Consider the following 19092-nt stretch of genomic DNA (forward strand, 5'->3'; position numbering starts at 1 on the left):
GGTGATGGCAATTTAATTAACTTGATTGCAGTGATTATTTCACAGTATAAACCTATATCAAATCATCAAGTTGTACACCTTAAATATATACAATTTTTAATTGTCAATTATACCTCAGTAAAGCTGGAAAAAATGGGCAAAATAGGAGAAGAATAGACAAAATCAATCTACAAAGATAGAAGTCAGACTAGTAGTTACCTTTAGTGGGTACAGATTGGGAAAGGGCATGAGGGTGATTTCTGGGTGCTTGGAAATGTTATATCATGACCTACATGGCTGTTACATGAGAATATCAATATATATACTTAAAATATGTGTACTACACTGTATGTATGTTCTCAATAAAAATTTAAATAAACAGATAAATATATATTTTTTAATGACAGGAATATCTACTAGCAAACACACATCTCTGAGTCATATCACTTTGAGCAGCTGTGCTCCACTCGAGACTTAATACTTACCGGACCTGCTGGGCTAAGAGGCTCAGCCTGATAAAAACAGGGCAACCAATTTTCTGAGCCCTTCAACCCTTTATCCACTTAATCATTCTTTTATCCAATCAACAAATAATCATTAAATACCTTCTGTCTGCCAGGCCCAGACCTGAGCACTAGACAGAGATAGAGCAGGGAAAAAAAACAATGTTTCTTACCCAAATAAATATATAAATATTTAGTAGGTCTGATAAGTGATACCTGCTATGGAGAAGTAAAGTGAAAATGGGAATACTAAGATTGAGGGGTAGAAGCCTACTCTCATACAAATAGAGTGGTCAGAGAAGGCCTTTCTAAAAAGATAACATTTGATCAGAGACCTGAAGAAGATTGAAGTGGACCACGCAAATATATGAAGGAAGAGTATTTTAAGCAGAGTAATGAAGGCACATGCCCTGAAGTGGCGATATGCATATTTGAAAACCAAATCAAGAGGCCGGTATGAGTAGAACAGATTGAGAGGTGGAAAGGGTGGTAGAAGTTGAGGTTAGAGACACAGTAGAGGCCAGATCTCAAGAGCATTGAAAAACATAAGAATCTCATTTAGAAGTCTCACAAAATGCCATCTTAAGAGCAGATAGGTGGATAGCAAGGGCAGAAGCTGGGAAACCTCTTGGATGTCCCTGCGGTAATCCAGGTGAGAGATGATGGGAGTGTAGACTACTGTGAGAGTATTGGGGATGGTGAGAGTATGAGATTCTGAGTATATTTTCAAGTTAAAGCTGAAGGGATTTGCTGATGGATTCGATGCTGGGTGTTAAAGCTTTCTTCTCTTTAGAAGAGTCAAAGAAGACACCAAGCTTGGGGCCTCAAGAAACTGGAAATATATGGTTTCCACATGAAGAGTTCAAAATAAGTGGGCTTGACAGGATGGAAAATTGGGAACTTGTTTACTCATAGTGGAAATTACCCTTACCAAGTCGTGATTGGTTGACAAGTGTTGCGCTAGAACCAATGCCAATTTAGAGCAGCATTTGGCCTCTAGAGGTTTCTGTTACCTGAAAGGCAGCGGGAAAATCAAAGGAAGTGGGAGAGTTAAATCAGAATAGTTGTGTTTCAGTGAAGACGAATGCTAAAATGATTTTGTTGTTCATAGCCTCACATCCATTGATCCTTTTTAACTTCATAATTATCACTTTATTCATTTGCATCTTGTTCCTCTTCACCTTTTTCTCCTCCCTCTTATTCTGTGTTTTTCCTTAGTTCTGTTTCATTAGCTTTATCATTCAAGACTTCAGGTACCTTCCCAGATCTGGTACTGTTCTTCACTATCCTTAATTCTACATGTCTTTGCAATCTATATAATTATGAACATGACATGACTGTTTGATTTTGCTTGGTTTTATATTATACTCCTTTTGGATTATACAATTAGTAAATCACAAAATCAAGATTAGGGTGTGAGAAGGACACACTCTTCTCCTTAAAATAATGTATTTTCTATTAATTTAGTAGGAGGAGCTAACTCAACTTTCCCCCAAAATATTCTGAGTTCCACTTCCTATAAAATAACTAATAACTAATTCTAACTTTAGTAACACAATAACCAACTCCTTTGTGCCTATTTTTGTCTTTTTTTGGAAGGAAAATGTGGACAAAAAACTCGTTATAAAGGATTTAGAAGTTTTTAAGAAGTGTTAAAAAAAGACATGTTTTCCTAATAAATTTTTATATTAATTATACTGATCATGCTGTTATATTTCTGTTAATGGCTAAACTTAGAAGAGCCCTGTGGTTTCTTTTTTATTTGAAAGCATTAGTTTAACATGATGAAACACAATAGAGATTTTACTTAATGGATCACAAGAGCAAATTAATGAAACCACCCAAAAGAAATAGCATTTACCCATGGGGACCTATTAAAATGTTTGAGACGTTCTCTGCTGTGTTTACATTTAATTAATAGTCCTTTTAAAAAAGAAGGTGTGATAACGTTGCTAACCAGCTAGGTTGGAAATCTCTTGGGATATGCCTTTGCATAAAAGCTAGACAGGCGGTGGTCCTATTCTCCTGCCTCAAAATAAGAGAGAAACTCTCTGAGGTGTGATAAATCCTGAGGAAAATACTTACAAACCTTCATCTCAGATAAAAAGTTTACTTACTTTTCTAATTAGAATATATCGTGCCTTTTCCTGCCTCAATCATAAGAATAATATTTCTCTTCAACCTTAAGACCTACAAAAAGAAATCCCAAATAGTAAAATCTTCTTAACCAAAGAGATAACTTTCTCCTCTGGTAATTATACTTGATGCAGATAGATTCTGTTCTGCACAAGATCTTTGTTTTTAAGATAAGTTCTAAAGTCTCAAGCATTAAGTTAATAAAAAAAAATTCCATCTTAAATTTTTCCACTCTATCTGGTGTTTTCTTTTGCCCCGAAAAAGATGATCTGGTGTCAATTTTTGGCCTTACCTTTTACTATTTTTTCATATCATTTTATAAAATATTCTTTCTTTACTAAATGCATTTGAGATATAAAGTAATTGTTTTAGATACAATGAAGATAAATTCTTTGAGATCTGAGGTCATGTAAACTGTAATAACATTGGATAAGTGAAGCCATGTGTATATTTTCCTTTCACCCAGTTGCTTTTGTTTTGTTTTTTTTCTATTTCATCCAAACTTTGTGTAAATTCTAGAATTCACAAAGACATGACCCTTCAGATCATGACTAATGCTTAGGTGATTTTAGAACTCTTTTTTTGGGGGGTTATGTCTTTTAAGTCAACTATCCCAGCATATGAATCTATGTAGAGGATTGTAGTAAGTACTGTGAGCAGAAAGAAAGGGCATAACAGGCACAGTTCAGCCTTCTGGGAACTTAGAAGTTTCCAGAGAGAAAGGACAAGAACACATAAAATTGTTAGCAAAAATGTCAGACTTGGGAGAAAAACATAACTTGCTACATTTCTATAAAACTGGAAATTAAAGTACTAGGAGATACCTCGTATTAAGGATCAATGAACTAATTTCGCTACATAATCGTAAAAGAAACCATAACAAGACATTGTCCAAAAAATGTATTTCATCAAGAGAATTATATAGCTTTGTTGTTTCAGGACAGACAGCTTATGATTATATGAAGTTATTACTTGATAGGCTCAATATTTTTAATGAAATATATTGTTTTATAGACAAGTAAATTATTTTTAGAGTGCCTAACTTGCAAACTTCTAAAACAAGCCTCTAAAAAGTGCTGTTCATTCTTGCTTTCCCACCTTCTACATTCCCTCCAAACGAGGTTTTTGATCTAAAAATTTTAAGAGAAGAATTCACTGTAGTTCCTCTTTTTAAATTCTTCCTTTTTTTAAGTAATTTTGATTGTTTATTTTTTAATCAACTTTAATTTTTTTTTAATTTCAATCATTCTCTCTCTGAGACTCTCTTGGTCATAGCTGTGTTCACCAGTCCTTCATGAAACTCTTCCCTGACTTTTCTTTTACTGCAGCCTCTTCTACATTTTCCCCACCCCAACTTTGTCACCTCCTTCAGGGTTTTCTCATCTTCCACCTTTCCCAGTGGTGGACAGGTAAATGTTTAACAACCAGTTCTTCAAGAAAAACAAAGTATGCATACATCCATCAGTTTACCATATATTTTACTGATATAAAGGATATGTGGTACACGATTTACAGGCAGTAATATAATCACCATCCTTCATTGAACATTCCATATAGCTAATTGGTTCCCACAGAATGCTTTTGTTGAATTTTGCCAAAATTTTATATTTATAAACAGTGGTTGCAACTGATGAACAAGTATAGTTTTAACCTGAAGGTTGGTTGGTATTTTCATTTACATTAATCAGTAAGGTGAGAGTGAAACAAAAAGGCTGTGTGTCAGAACTTGACTCTTTCATCAGTGATGTGAACAAATCTTTGCTGAATCAGATAATAGAATTCGAATACTGAAAGAATATTTCCTCAATTTTTTGTGCTATTCACAGTGTAATGGCTACCAATATGGCATACTTTTCCAGTTTTATTAACATTTTCTCCATCACTTTCTTAATTCTTCTCTAGAAAATCAACAAGCCTGGATTTATAGCAGTTGATGACTTTTGTAAAGATTCCCACCATGGCTGATCTCAAACTACTGGTGTGACTTTGCTGCATGCAGAGTTGGGAAGAGATGCATTGTAGCCCAACAGTATAACATATTCTACCAACCAGATAGAATGCTTAAATATACTCAAGAGCATAGATAATAGTAAAATGTAGAGTAATATATTTTTAGAGTAAAATTATTAGAGTAATATATTTTTAGTATTTATTACCTTTTTTAAGTAAGTTATATTTTTAAGTTTATACAATTTAATTTTTGATAACAGCTGCATTTAACAACAGGCTAGCAAAATTTCCTGGCAATTTAACAATAAGTTGTCAAGAGCCAGTATGAGTTGGCTCCAGCATACCACTGAATTCTGTCTCTTAATATTGCTGTCCCAGAATGTTCCAGACTCGACCCTTTTCTCTCCTCACCCTAAATACTTTTTTGTGTGTGACCTCAACAACTGTCCTGATGTCAGCTGACACATATGTGCTAATGATTCCTACACATTCTTTTCCATCCCAGACTTTTCCCCTGAGCTTCAGATTCACACCTCCAAATATCTACAGGATGTCTGTATTTAGAGGTTTCACTGGCATCTCAAACTCATTATCACCCCAAGCAGCTCCTGCTCCTGTGGTCTTCATTTCATTACTGACATCCGCCCAGTTGTCTGGGCTTCTCCCTTCCTCTTACATCCCATATCCAATCAGTCAGCAAATGTGCTGATTTTACCTGCCAAATATGTCTTGACTCTGTTATTGCTCTAGTTCCTAACGAGAGCTGCCCAAATCTATCCTTCTTGTTGGGGATACTGAACCAGACCCTAACTGGTTTTCTAGCTCTGGGTCTTTCTTTGCCCCCCACCCCTCCTTCTTCTTCTCTTCCAACTTATCCTCCACAGTTGCTGGCGACATCTATTTAAATTACAATCTTCCTATGTAATTTTCTGCTTACAACCCTTCACTTAGTCCTCGTTAGGATTTAGGATATAGCCAAACTCCTTAAGGTGGGAGAAGATGCTTTCCATAATCTGACCAGTTTCTCTACCTTATCTCTCATCCATCCCTTTTCTGTGCAGTTTGCTTTCATCAAAATTCTGAACTACTTGTAAGTCCTGTACACAGCACATTTTGCTGCCTCTTGGCCTGGAATTCCACTCCACTCTTTTTGGCTAATACTTTGATTCAATTCAGGTCCCACCTCTTCCAGAAAACCTCCTCTGACCTCACTTTCTCAACAAATAAGCCAGGTTAGGTGAATTTCTTCCAAGCTATCAAACATAACCCCAGCATATCTGTCATTTTAGTTGCATTATCCAGTTACAGTAATTTATTTCTATATCTAGCCGCCTAACCAAAAACCAGTTATAGATATCTTGAGGAGAAGAAACTATGTACACAGCTTGAGTAAAAGGTTAATCAATAAATGTTTGATGGGGATATGAATGAATTAACCTAAAGAACTTTAAATAAAATATTCTTCAGTTTTTTATAGCAGTGTGTTCTGCATCTGGGATTCCAAAGTCAGATTTGTTTTTAACTTATAGTACTTGAAACAGTTTCATCTGATTCTTGTAATCAAGATCTGTTTCTTTTGAACTGAATTATAGGACCTTCTACTAATTTTTAAAGTATTACATAGAATGCTCTTTCTCAAAGGGTGTTTTATAGAGGAGTTGAAGCAGCACCAGACTGTAGACTAAATTCGTATCAAGAAGGCCATGAAATGCATTTTTGTCTTGAGATTTTAGTTCATTCGTTAACCAGTAATTATTTACTGCTCATTGTGTATTAGGATTGCATTAGGGCTGCAGTAATAAAAAGAACAATATGTGGTTTAAACACTGTAGAGGAGATTGATGAGAAACTAGGGAAGAACAGAAAACACGAATACATCCCAAGTTCGAAATTACTGATACAAGTATTAAGAAAACACCAGGGAGAGTTAAGAGATGAGAAAAGGCAGCATCCAAGTTGAAACTATTTGAAGCTTCAGGTGTAAGTGTTAGAAATTATTTGGTTGAGGAACTATCGTAGGAGCGCTTTGCATTAAATGATGTATGTTAAGTATTTTATGTATTCTGAATATCCAGATTTTACATGCATGTCTTTCTTGCCAGGTTGTGTGCGGAGGCTCCCATGCTGCCAAATTAACACAGAATCAGGGAAAGGAAAAATCTGGTGGAACATCAGGAAGACCTGCTATCGGATAGTTGAGCACAGTTGGTTTGAAAGCTTCATTGTTCTCATGATCCTGCTCAGCAGCGGTGCTCTGGTAAGTGATCTGACACCTAAGGCTTAAATCAATTAAGTCATTATTTTTAATAGATGAGTTGAAGATAAAAATATCATGGCAGATGGTTTTACTTAAAAATTAATCCCTCTGATCAGTCCCAAGGACAAAATTTTACTTAGCTCAGTAAATATTTACTCCATGCCTGGCATTATTCTTGCTGCCCTGAATGCAAAGTTGGATAAGATCCAGGTGCTTTTCTCAAGGAGCTCAGAGAGCATTAGGGAAGTGAGAGGCACAAGTGATACAGAATTGGGATATGTTTGTAAGTGAAGTATATGCATGATTAAGCTCTGGAGCAGGAAGAGTTGTCTGCTTGGGATTTCAGAACGGTAGATGATGTTTTGCAAGATCTAGAAAGATGAATAGGAATTTTCCAGCCAGGAAGGTGTCCTGAGGGGAGTGAAGCATAAAATAGCATGAGACATTCAGGAAATTAACAGTTCCCAAACTATAGAAGGTGTCATGGGAGGAAGAGCAAATCCAGGCAGGTGGGTGGTGACCAGAGATACTGTGACAAAGATAGGCAGTGTCAGCTTATGAAGCATCTTGCATAAGGGAAAATAGACTGTAGTTTTAGGGTGAGAATGGGATAGGTCTGTCATTCTTGTACTTGTGCCAAGTGCCTTCTCTGAGGTTTGAGAGGGATCTGGGAGAGTCAGAAGCTCCCTGAGCCTTTTCTTGTTTGCTTTTCTCTCCTGCTGACACGAATATAGATGAGCCATTAGAAAAGCCCAGTTCCAGCTAAAGATACCACTAGACGTTCCATTTTACTAAAAACAGAATACTCAAGAACTTTGTAAGTTTCCTCTTAGACAGGTTTATGGATCTGGGATTTGATTTCACTTACGAAAGTTAACCTGTTACTGTTTCATGGATGCTGGTGGAAGATGGGAGGCTTCCGAGTCAGGGACAAAGGACTTTGTTACTCATGGCATAGAAAGGAGCACGAACTTTAGCATATGTGTGTTGGTCCCCTTTGTCCCCAAGTCCAGTGAGGGCATAACAGGGACTAAAATGAACAGTACACATACAGTGTGTTCGCATCACAGCTGAGAAGCACTGAGCTTAGGGAACCCATCCTTTTATAGCAAGCAATAAGCAGACTTGCTCTTTGTCCCAGAAGGAGACACTACCTCATCCCTCAAGGTTGCTTGTTGCAAAAACAACCCTAAGAAAGGACCTGGATAAGGAGCAGTCAGGGCCTTGGGTTCTTGGCCTGCCCAACAGGAACACGCAGAGATGCTCAGGGCGCACAGCACACTGCCTCTGCCAACAAATTTCCTATCCGAAAACAGAAGATGTAATAAGAAAAATGCTGCTCTGTTTATCTGGTGGAATGCAAGTAGGAGTCTCGATAACATCTACATTTTCTTGTATTCCTAATAACTGAGGAAGTTGATGAGTCATGTTGAGTCACATATGTGACTGAGACTTTTAGAAAGGAGATTACCAAAAATTAAAGAAAAGGTTAGAGTAATCCCTTGTTCAAATTGTCTAAAAAGGAAGATGACATTTTGCGGAAGGGGCATTCTCAAAACTGAAATTCAAATGTATCCTATAAGGAAGAAAAGGGAAATGTATTTCAAGAAACTGGTGTTTTCACTCAGGGAGTTTGCTAACTGAGCTGGATTTTTTAAATACCTTACTTAATGAATAGTACCTTAATTAATAATAAAAATAAATAAAAAGTAATAGCTCCAACTGAGTACATATTTATTGTGTTTCAAGATCTTTATATAGGTTTTCTCCTTTAATTTTCAAACATCTTGTGAGATTATAGTATTTTGCTCATTTTACCAATGAGAAAGCTGGGTGCAGAGTTTTAAAAGTTGCTAATGTCCCAAAGCTAGTAAATGGCAGAGGTATAACTGAAGTCTGAATTCAAAGCCACAGTATCTTTTCACTGTGTTGTGGGTCCTCAGAAAGGGGAGAAACAAATGAGTGGTGACCGAAATAAGTAATAGGGAGGCCTATGCCTCAGATTTGGCCGAGCTCACACAGCGACCTCCTTGCCTCCTTGTTCCCTCATCCACAAGATTAGTTCTAGAAGGTAGGATCTCTGCAGGCAGAATCCTGCTTCAGGCTCCATGGGTTGGAGCAAGGTGTACTCTTCTTTGTTATCAAGCCCCTTCCTTGTCTTCGCATTTCAAGGACTGAGGCATTGCCAGAGTTTGTTTAGGTAGCTTGCCCGATTCCTCCAGAACTCGGAGAAGGGAAGCAGAAGAGTCCTGAGGGCTGGACTTCAGTTCTTGCCTTTTAGTTCCATTGTCTTTCAGAACCTCTGCTAGCTGGTAGAACCTTCTCTCAGCATCTTCATGGATCTGTCCATTCTCTCTGTTCCAACTTCTCTGTTTTCTTCAATATTGAGGATTACATTTCTCCAAAAGTGCTAAGGATCATTTTTAAAGTATTGATATAAGAACTTGGAATAAGAAGAATAAGAATGCACACGCCCATGACTGTGGACAGGTTGTCCAGTGTTACCACCAAGGATACAGGTCCTTTTGCTTTCATTTTCTCCAACAAAGTGAATGTTGTTTAAACTTGAAAGAGAAAAATCTAATACTTTAGACCTGTTTAGGTCAGCAGTCATTTTCAGTGGCTTCAGTGAGATCAGTTCTTTAAGTCCATTCAAATTATTTCCCATGGGCCTTGTGGCTATGACCACAGTATCATCGTCTATCACTTACTAAAATCTCTTAGAGAGTGTTAAAAGATGTCACATTGATGTAATAAATATAACAGTGATTTGTAGAGCTGAAACTTTTAATGAATGATAAAATATTGGTGCAAAATTCAAAGGAAGAAACCATCTTCTGTGTTCTATAGCCCTATTAAGCTACTGCATTCATTCATTTAGCAAACCTTTCCTGCTGTGTTCTTGACACAGTGCTAGGCACTGGGAATGTACAGGCACATAAGAGCTGAAGGAGAGGGCTTAAATCCTACTTCTGTGTCGAAGTAGAGTGCAGGGTTAGAGAGATTTATAAAAGGGGCTGACCCTGGAATCATGTCTTAAATTACTAGGACTTACCTAATTTGAAGGAGGATAAAAGGGGAGTCAGATGAGTGGAAATCCCTGAATGTGTCAGAGATCATGGTTCTTTTAGGGGACTATAAATAATTTCATTCTTTTTCACTCTCTTTCTCTTGACCTCTGATGATCAGCCCCCTGCACTGGTGCAAAGGCTAGAACTAAGTGTTACACAGTAACTGTAAACCAGAAGAAAGACAGCTGGCCTGTAATAGTATGATATCTCAGTGGTCTCTTTATCAGAATTTCATTTCCTGTTTTTGTCATGAATCATAAGCTTTAAGTTGTAGCAAATTTAAATCTGAATATTATTTTCACAGGCTTTTGAAGATATATATATTGAAAAGAAAAAGACCATTAAGATTATCCTGGAGTATGCTGACAAGATATTCACTTACATCTTTATTCTGGAAATGCTTCTAAAATGGATAGCATATGGTTATAAAACCTATTTCACCAATGCCTGGTGTTGGCTGGATTTCTTAATTGTCGATGTAGGTACTTCTGAGTAAATTTTAAAAGGAGATTTATTCTTACAAATAAGTTTTTTCAAAAACCTTCACTAATGTTAAATATTATCATATTTAGATAGGTAATATGCAAAAAGATTTTTTTTTCCAAGGCAGGCATAGCTATACGTTATATCTCCTATGCTCTCTCAGACTTCCTCTATGAGATATTTAATTTTTGATACTTTATGTTAATGATTTCATGTTTGATTATTTTTTGATTCACCTTTTTTTCATATGCGTTACATAGTTAGTGCCTAGAAAAATGAATGGTAAGATGAACACTTTTGTAATACAATAGTTTTTAAAAAAGGATAACCAAAATAAGAAGAAATAATAGAAGGAATGTAGATTATTTCTTTTCTCTTAACCTGTAAATATGATTGCATCTTTTAAAAATTATAAAATATATGATATTCAGAAACTTTAAAAAATATTGTCAGTGTTCTTTTCATCTCTCAGATTAAAAAAAAAGTTTACAAGTAGAGTTGAATTTATTTTTAGTTAAGAAAGAGATATGGCTATTTAATAATGAAATTCTTTTGTATTTGAAAATCTGAAGTAGTGCTTCTCAGTATTTAGGGGTATGTAATATGCAGAATTCAGGGAAGTTATATAGCTTCAATTTGAAATATTTAACATTTTGAAAAAACTAACTAAATAAATTATATATATATGTGTGTGTTTGTGTATATATATATACATATACACACACATAACGCATATAATTATATTATATATATATAATGTTTTCATAATGCAACAGAGAGAGCAAAACTCCACTCAGTTTTCTTGCTGATAGAGGCGCAAATCTAAGCATGTGGATTTTGGGGAGAAGCTGAGATTTTTTTTATTTCTCAAAAATTGAGAAATTTATCTAGCACAGTTGCTCTCAGAGTGTAATCCCTGAACCAACAACATTGGCACATGTGGGTGGGAACTTGTTGTAGATACAAATTCTCAGGTCCCACTCAAGTGCTACTAAATCAGAAACTCTGGTGTTGGGACCCAGAAAATTCTTGTAATAAGCTCTCCAGATGATTCTGGTACATATTCAGGTTTCAGAACCTGATTTGATATTCTTTTGATTTGATATTCAGAGGATGGATTTGTTTGATTTCTGCAAGCTTCCTGATTAGTTGAAACTTACTTGACTGAGCATTATTCATCAATAGGTGCATATATCATGCACATACACATGTATACATAAATAGATAAATAAATATATGCATATACATATGTTCTCAGTTACAGACTACATATATTCAATATAATAACACTCATTTAACAATGGTTTGGAGATCAGGTTAACCATTTCCTTAGGGGTTATTCAAATTATAATAGACATTTTAAACCTTTATTATTTTCTGATTAAAAAGGAACATTTATTATTCTGATTAAAAAATACACATTTTTTTAAGCATACGTAAGTGGGAAATAATGGACCTGAATGACTGGGTCAATCTAAGAGTGATACTGAGGATTAGTTAGTAATTCTGAATACATAGCATGAAGAGCTAAAAACAAAGAGTTATGTTACATTTAGTGAGACATTTAGAAGTAACTGTATGAGAGCAAAACACTTCAACACATCCTGATTCAAAAATCAGTTCACTGTGTTTCTGATAGCAGCAGTAGTGAACTTGCAAGCAATAAATTTTTCTACTCCTTCAATAGTTAAACATAAGAAACTTGACTCTCCAGTTGTTCCTAATCTTCCCTGGAAAACTTCAGTCTTTCAGTCATTACTTAATTCCAATCAACTGCATTGCAGACATTGTTCTTAGGCATTGCCTCCTGCTGCACGCAGTGTGAAACAATGGATATTTTAAATGGAACTTATTCAAAGACTGAATACATTTACCAATCCAGATCTTGGGTCATTGAAGAGCTCATTGCTCCTTACCAAAACATGTATTGATTTTACTTCTGTCCATGTTCTTTCTTCTGAGATAACTTACGATAAGAACACAAATTTCTGTTGGATACTGGTTATGATGATTGTGGAGGGTCCGTCTAACATGACGAAGTTCTTGTGTGTCTATGTTAATGGTGAAGCCAGTGAGATCACCTACTTGTGTGCTGTCTTCAGTACAATTGAGATTTTCTCCCACTAATTATTGATAGGAAGATCTTTGGTGCCAATTCTGAGAAACTGTAGGTCAGAATAATCTTCTGGGGAATTTGCCTCATCTCAAAGTCATAAGTCTTCAGAGTGCTTTTGAAAAAGCTCTATACTGGGACTTAGATTTGGTTGAGTGATTGCCACACTCTTTTAACTTAGCTTCAGAATCACACACTTCGTTATGCCCTGGGCTTTATTCCAATTGAAATTTTGATAGTTGCTTTAATTAAATGTTCAGGATTAATAAGCAAGTACAAAACCATTGACTACAAAAGTGTGAAAAGCATGTGTGATTTTTTTTATTCAGATATAAGAAGTAACTTACTTTCCTTCTATTATTTCAGCTTATTTAGGTTAACTTTCCTTTAAATCTATTTCCTTTAAAAAGCATCTATCTTATCCAATTTTTAGACAATAAGTAGATAACTTTATGTATAAAATCATATTGTTCTTGTTGAACTGCTCTTAGTGATCTTTGAAATTGACTTTTTCTCTTCATGCTTTATTATTTCATTGAAATGATTAATGAAATTTTTCTTCTTTTTTAGGTTTCTTTGGTTACTTTGGTCGCAAACGCTCTTGGCTACTCAGACCTTGGCCCCATTAAATCCCTTCGGACACTTAGAGCTTTAAGACCTCTGAGAGCTTTATCTAGATTTGAAGGAATGAGGGTAAGAAAATACTAAACTTCTAATATAATATTCATATTTCTTAATGGAGTGTAAAATATGAAAACATGGGTATGTAGGAATTATAGACTGTTTATATTTACACACACATGAATATATATATGTATATATGGGCTGTTTATGTATATAAGTGTGTATACATGTGCATATACATGCAGTGTTTCAGTGCCTATTGTCTAACAAAGACTAAATCAAATACAGTAATGCCTCCATATTATATTGTGAGGCAGTGATTCAAATAAGTGACTTTTCCCTTCCTAAATGACAATCTTTCCTATGCTAGGAAACTCAGGTGAAGGGGACACTATTAGTCCTGACAGCATCTCTCATATATAAGTCATGAAGGACTTGCCTTTATCAGGTGCTCAAACTTTTTTTTAAGGAACTACCCTGGGTGTGGGGCATAAGAAAAGACAGAGAAGTGAAGTAGCATCAGGCATCACTTTTAATTTCATTCTTTAAATACATGGCTCAGTGAAAGTGGAAATAGCTCCAAATTGTATTTGAGAAAACTAAAGCTCTGATTTTACTTAATTTGCAGTAGGCAGCATAGTACCTGAAAAGAGATTCATTTTGCAGAAACAAACAAGGTGAGATAAATAATGACTACCAGCAACTTAGCTTTAGGGCTGTATTAAACCAGCAACTTCTTCATAAAATCCATTCTTTATTTTCTCTAATGAGTCTATATCCTCATTTGTTGCTTCTCTCCTTGAATTTCTTCTTCTCCAGATATATTCCTGCTTTCTCATGCCTCCATTCTCTTGGCCAGGAATGTTTCTCCCTGCCCTATCTCAACCCTAACTCATCAATATAGTAAATACCTACTCATCCTTTAAGCCTCAGTTTAAATGTGCCTTGTCTGTCCACCACCAGGTATAATTGAGCATCCTTCCTATATGTTCAGACACATAACATCCTCATTATATTGCATCGTACTTATTTATTTATCCGACTGCCCCTCTAACTGTAGTCTCTGAACAATTTGCTTACTGCATCTCTTAAATGTGGTCAGCATCATCTGAAAACTTACTAGAAATGCAAATTTCCAGGTTCCACCCCAGATATACTGAGTAATAAACTCTGGAATGGGGCTCAGAAATCTGAAGCGTCAGGTGAATGAATGTTAGATGTGTTTGAGTCTAGCAGATCTTCATTACATTATGACTATGACCTAATTATGACTGTAACCTCTACTTGTTAGTGTATCCAGTGTATGTTGGCCCCCATGTAAGTATATGAAAGATCATGATTATACAAAGATTTTTTTTCATAAGTAAAAGTCAAGTACTTTTGGTCATGTAAGAATTGAAATTACAAGTTTCATTTTATACAGAACGGTAGTATTGGAGTTGACATTAATTTTTCTTTTTGAGCATTAGTAGAATGTTGCGATCTATTCAGAACTTATGACTGATCCCTGGACTCAAGCAGAGCGTCTACTACATTCTCATGGTCAAGTAATATACCTTCCCCATCAAGATATTAATACATCCCTCAGTGATTAAGCCACTCCATTATTTTACCCTGTTTGCTCTCTGTTGTTTATCTAATTTGCAGGTGAATTGGATGCAGGAGAATGTTTTAATATATTTGGAGGGACAAGTATGTCTATTTAGTTACGTTTATTAGCCATGCGAAACAGGGATGTTTCTTCAAATTGCAGGATCGTTTTAAAGAATAAATGAAATATGATTGGCATATGAGGCATTTTGTAGTTAGCTTCCTTTAAAAAGGCTTGAGGTTCTTGAACTTACTGACTTTTCCAAATGGCTTCTCATCAGAACGATATGTATCCATCTCCCTCAGAGACTCATCATTATGCACATTCTTTCAGCACCAAAACCATGTGTCAAATTTTGTACTGTAAAAAGTGTACAATGGTAAATAGACCCCAGTCCCCCAAGAGTGAGTCAGGACAGTGGTCATGGAGAGACAGAGAGGGGAATAGTAGTTATTCTGTGGCATCTGCTATAAAACAGTAAGCACACAGTGCTATGGGAGTAGAGATGAAAGTGGCTGCCTGGGGAGGTCTGGGAGGGGCTTCCTATGGAGGTGACCTCGCAGCCATGACTGAAAGAATGGGCCCCAAGTCACAGGCAGGTGGGCGTTCCAGGCAGAGATGCAACTTGGTAGCGGACAGAGTTGACTAGGCAAGGTGTGTTTGAGCGGTGACTATAAGGATCGGCGTGCCTAGGTTATAAGCATAGCGGGAGGGTAGCAGGAAATGAGGATGAAAATGTAGGCTTGAAAAAGAGCTGACCACTTGGAATTCTACTCTCTAATTCTGTTCTTCCTAACCCTCTGGGGGTCATGTACGCTGTAAGAATCTCATAAAAGTAGAAGTCATTTCTCCGTAAAGAAAGCATACCCATAATAATGTTCTTCATATGATTTCATTCCCCCATGGAACCTCTACAGGTCCATGTCTACCCATGAAGCCCAGGGTAATAACTGTTGTTCTTGACCAAGGGTCAACAACCAAAGCCTACAGGCTGGATGCCTGTTTTGTAAAGGAAGTTTATTGGATCACAGCCATGCCCATTTGTTTATATATGATCTATCGCTGCAAGGGCAGAATGGAATAGTGGTAACAGAAATCATATAATCCGCAAAACCTAAAAATATTTAAGAAAATGTTTGGCAACTCCTGCTCTAGACAATCTCAGAAGTAGTCAGGGATCCTGCTTGATACATTGCAAAAAAAAAAGGCAGCACGTGCTCTTTACTTAACAAGTTATTCTTTAACACCTTTGCACTCAAATTCAGAGTGGAGGTCAACTGTAAGAAGATCGTAAGTTTGGAAAGATGAGGTAATTAAGAAAATCTGGAGGGTGATAAATGCTACAGTGGTTGCCATGAAGGAGCACTGGGTGGCAAGAGGCACTGGTGATCAATAGTAGTGGAAATGCTGAAAAGCAGAAATAAAGGGAGTATTAAAGATAAACTATTCTGCATTTTTTGTTTTAATTGAGGCCAGCACTATCTATATTTAGCCAAGGGCTTATGTATAAAGTGTTTTTAGAGTTAGAATAATAAATTTGAAAAGATTGCTCTCGTTCTGTAGATGAGGAAACAGAGGTCCCAGGGTCTTAATTAAGTTTACGTATCACACAACTAGCAGAACCAGTTAAATCTACGGGATTCAAACCGTGAAAAGATTCCCAATCTTAACTCCAGCTTATATGTACTAGTAGTTTCTCTATATGGGAGAATCTTAGCACTGGTAATTCTAGGACTATGAACCTTTAAATGTACATTTTACTTATTTTAATTGTTTAAATTTACAAATTTCTTTCTTTTCTAGAGCATGCAGATTTTATGACTTCACCTTACATATATCAGGTTTTTGGTTTATTCTTTTTATTTATTTTTTTCATTTATTTAAACTGTCATATAATCTTAGTGATTTGTTCTGTATTGTTGCTAATAGTTTCACTGTGTGATCCTCATGTACTTTTGTAAACTCATTGATCGAGGGGCTCCTGTCTCATTTTGTCCCGATGAGCACACAGTAGGCATTCAATAAGTACGTGTTGGTTGGTTGATTTATGTCTTAAACATGTAAGGGTGGCTTTTCTAACTTCTTTAATTCTGTATTGTGTTTCATTAATGTTGCCCATTTAACATTCATACTAATCCTAATCATTCTCTTCTTTCCTTTGAATGCTAGGTGGTCGTGAATGCACTCATAGGTGCAATCCCTTCCATCATGAATGTGCTACTTGTGTGTCTTATATTCTGGCTAATATTTAGCATCATGGGAGTAAATTTGTTTGCTGGCAAGTTCTATCAGTGTGTTAACACCACAGATGGGTCACCGTTTCCTACAAGTGAAGTTGAAAATCGTTCTGAGTGTTTCGCACTTATGAATGTTAGCCAAAATGTGCGATGGAAGAACCTGAAAGTGAACTTTGATAATGTTGGACTTGGTTACCTGTCTCTGCTTCAAGTTGTAAGTGACCCCTTTTATGAATGCTTGACATTTTGGTGCACACTGGATGGAGGAGCTGTCATTATTTATATAATTATTAACTAAAAATTAAAGATAAAGTACTTTGTGACTTTAAACATAGAGTTGGTCTTTTTAGAACATGTGCCTATAAACATGAGAACAGAACATGGGTTCTGTTGCATTTTAGAGTTATTAATCCACCTTTTTGGAGTCACCTGAGCCCCTGCCATTGTGCCATCTGAATACTGTGTCCAAAAACGAATAGTCATGTTTTGGACTGCACTTTTACACGACAGGGAAATGAGAAGGACTTCCCACTGGTATGGAGAATCCTTAAGATATGGAGAAAAATTGTTTCCTTTGTTATTCATAAAATTCTCCCCCCCCGCCGGAAAAATAATGAAAAGTTCATGTACAAAACTCACAGGCAGTTGTAACAACCTGGCAATAATTAACTAGGAGTCAGATTTAGGATGTGACTTTGTAATGTGTCCCTCCCCTTTTTTCCCTTGACACAGCATCTTATGTTAAATTGGTATTTTGAAATACAGTGGGCTCTCCTTATCCATGGGTTCGCACCTGCCTAATGCAAGGGACTTGAGCATGGGCAGATTTTGGTATCTTCAGGGGGGCCCTGGAACCAATCCCCTGCAGATACCGAGAGAGGACTGTATAGTAAAACTCACTAATTTAGTATTACTTAATAAATGCTGTAACATTAAACACACTAAACTCACTTGTGACTATTTTAAAGTATGAGGTTCAGATTCTATAAATTTTATATTTACAGGCAACATTTAAAGGATGGATGGATATTATGTATGCAGCAGTTGATTCTGTTAACGTAAGTATTGGTAAACATAACACTAAACTCTACAATTTTGAAAAGTTCCTTAGTTTAGTTAGGCTGTTTTCAAACAGCAGCTCCAAGGAGCCCTTGGTATGTGCACACACACTGAAGAACACCCACCTGGTGGTAGCCTCGTGGTTACCTGTGCAGCATTTGGAAACAGAGCTTGGCTTAAATTCTGGCTGTATCATATCAGACAAGCTTGCATATGACTTCGAGCAAATTACTTTATCTCTCTGAGCCTGTTTATTGATCTATGAAAAGAAAATAATTCACCGCCTACCTCATAGGATTGTTCTGAGTGAGGATCCAACTAGAAAATGTTAAGTAGAGCGCTTAGCACAGCCTAGCAATAATAAGTGCTCAGTAAATATTTGTTTCTCAAAATAAAAAGGAAATAACATATTTTATTCATAGTTTTTACTGCTTTTATATTTTAAAGTTCCTTGAAAGAGTTTATGCGAAATTAGTCACACACTAAGTAAGTTTGAAGACTGCTGACTATTTCATATTGTCACAAAAGCCACAGAAGACATTGCTGTAATCAAATGAAAAAAAAAAAGATTTATATAAGTGTGATATCATCTCTTTTACTATTTTTTTCTGGAAATAAAAATTATGCACTAGGTCATTTACTTACTAAACTGTCCTACAATCTGAGAATAAGTACTACAGTGGATAAGCCCTTTGTAGTAATTTGAAGATTATATTCATAGTAAGCATGTAATAAATATTTATTTAGTGTTGAATAAATTTTTAAGAATGATTATGTTGAACCTTGACAACACTATGGCTTCTGAAAAACCACGTTTACCTATGATAGCACTGTTTGAATTACCTTGTCAAACCATGTGAAAAAGAAAATGATGAATTTTATTGTCAACATACTGCTAACTTTTGTTAATTTTATAGGTAGACAAGCAGCCCATATATGAATACAGCCTCTACATGTATATTTATTTTGTCATCTTCATCATCTTTGGGTCATTCTTCACCTTGAACTTGTTCATTGGGGTCATCATAGATAACTTCAACCAACAGAAAAAGAAGATAAGTATTTCAAGTTTTTGTCATTGCACTGAAA

The 19092-nt window shown here is 36.0% G+C and overlaps 1 protein-coding gene across 1 annotated transcript in view; it reads left to right on the top strand.

The window, feature by feature from the left end:
- The window catches only part of SCN9A (sodium voltage-gated channel alpha subunit 9), a 150089-nt gene that overhangs the window by 117898 nt on the left and 13099 nt on the right, over positions 1-19092 (top strand). The window contains exons 19-24 of the mRNA XM_068544959.1: positions 6671-6825; positions 10201-10374; positions 13063-13185; positions 16877-17158; positions 17949-18002; positions 18921-19058. Of these exons, the coding sequence (XP_068401060.1) occupies positions 6671-6825; positions 10201-10374; positions 13063-13185; positions 16877-17158; positions 17949-18002; positions 18921-19058 (926 nt within the window). The remainder of the gene's footprint in view (positions 1-6670; positions 6826-10200; positions 10375-13062; positions 13186-16876; positions 17159-17948; positions 18003-18920; positions 19059-19092) is intronic.

The sequence above is a fragment of the Eschrichtius robustus genome, chromosome 5 (assembly GCF_028021215.1).
Source record: "Eschrichtius robustus isolate mEscRob2 chromosome 5, mEscRob2.pri, whole genome shotgun sequence".
NCBI classification, from domain to species: Eukaryota; Metazoa; Chordata; class Mammalia; order Artiodactyla; family Eschrichtiidae; genus Eschrichtius; species Eschrichtius robustus.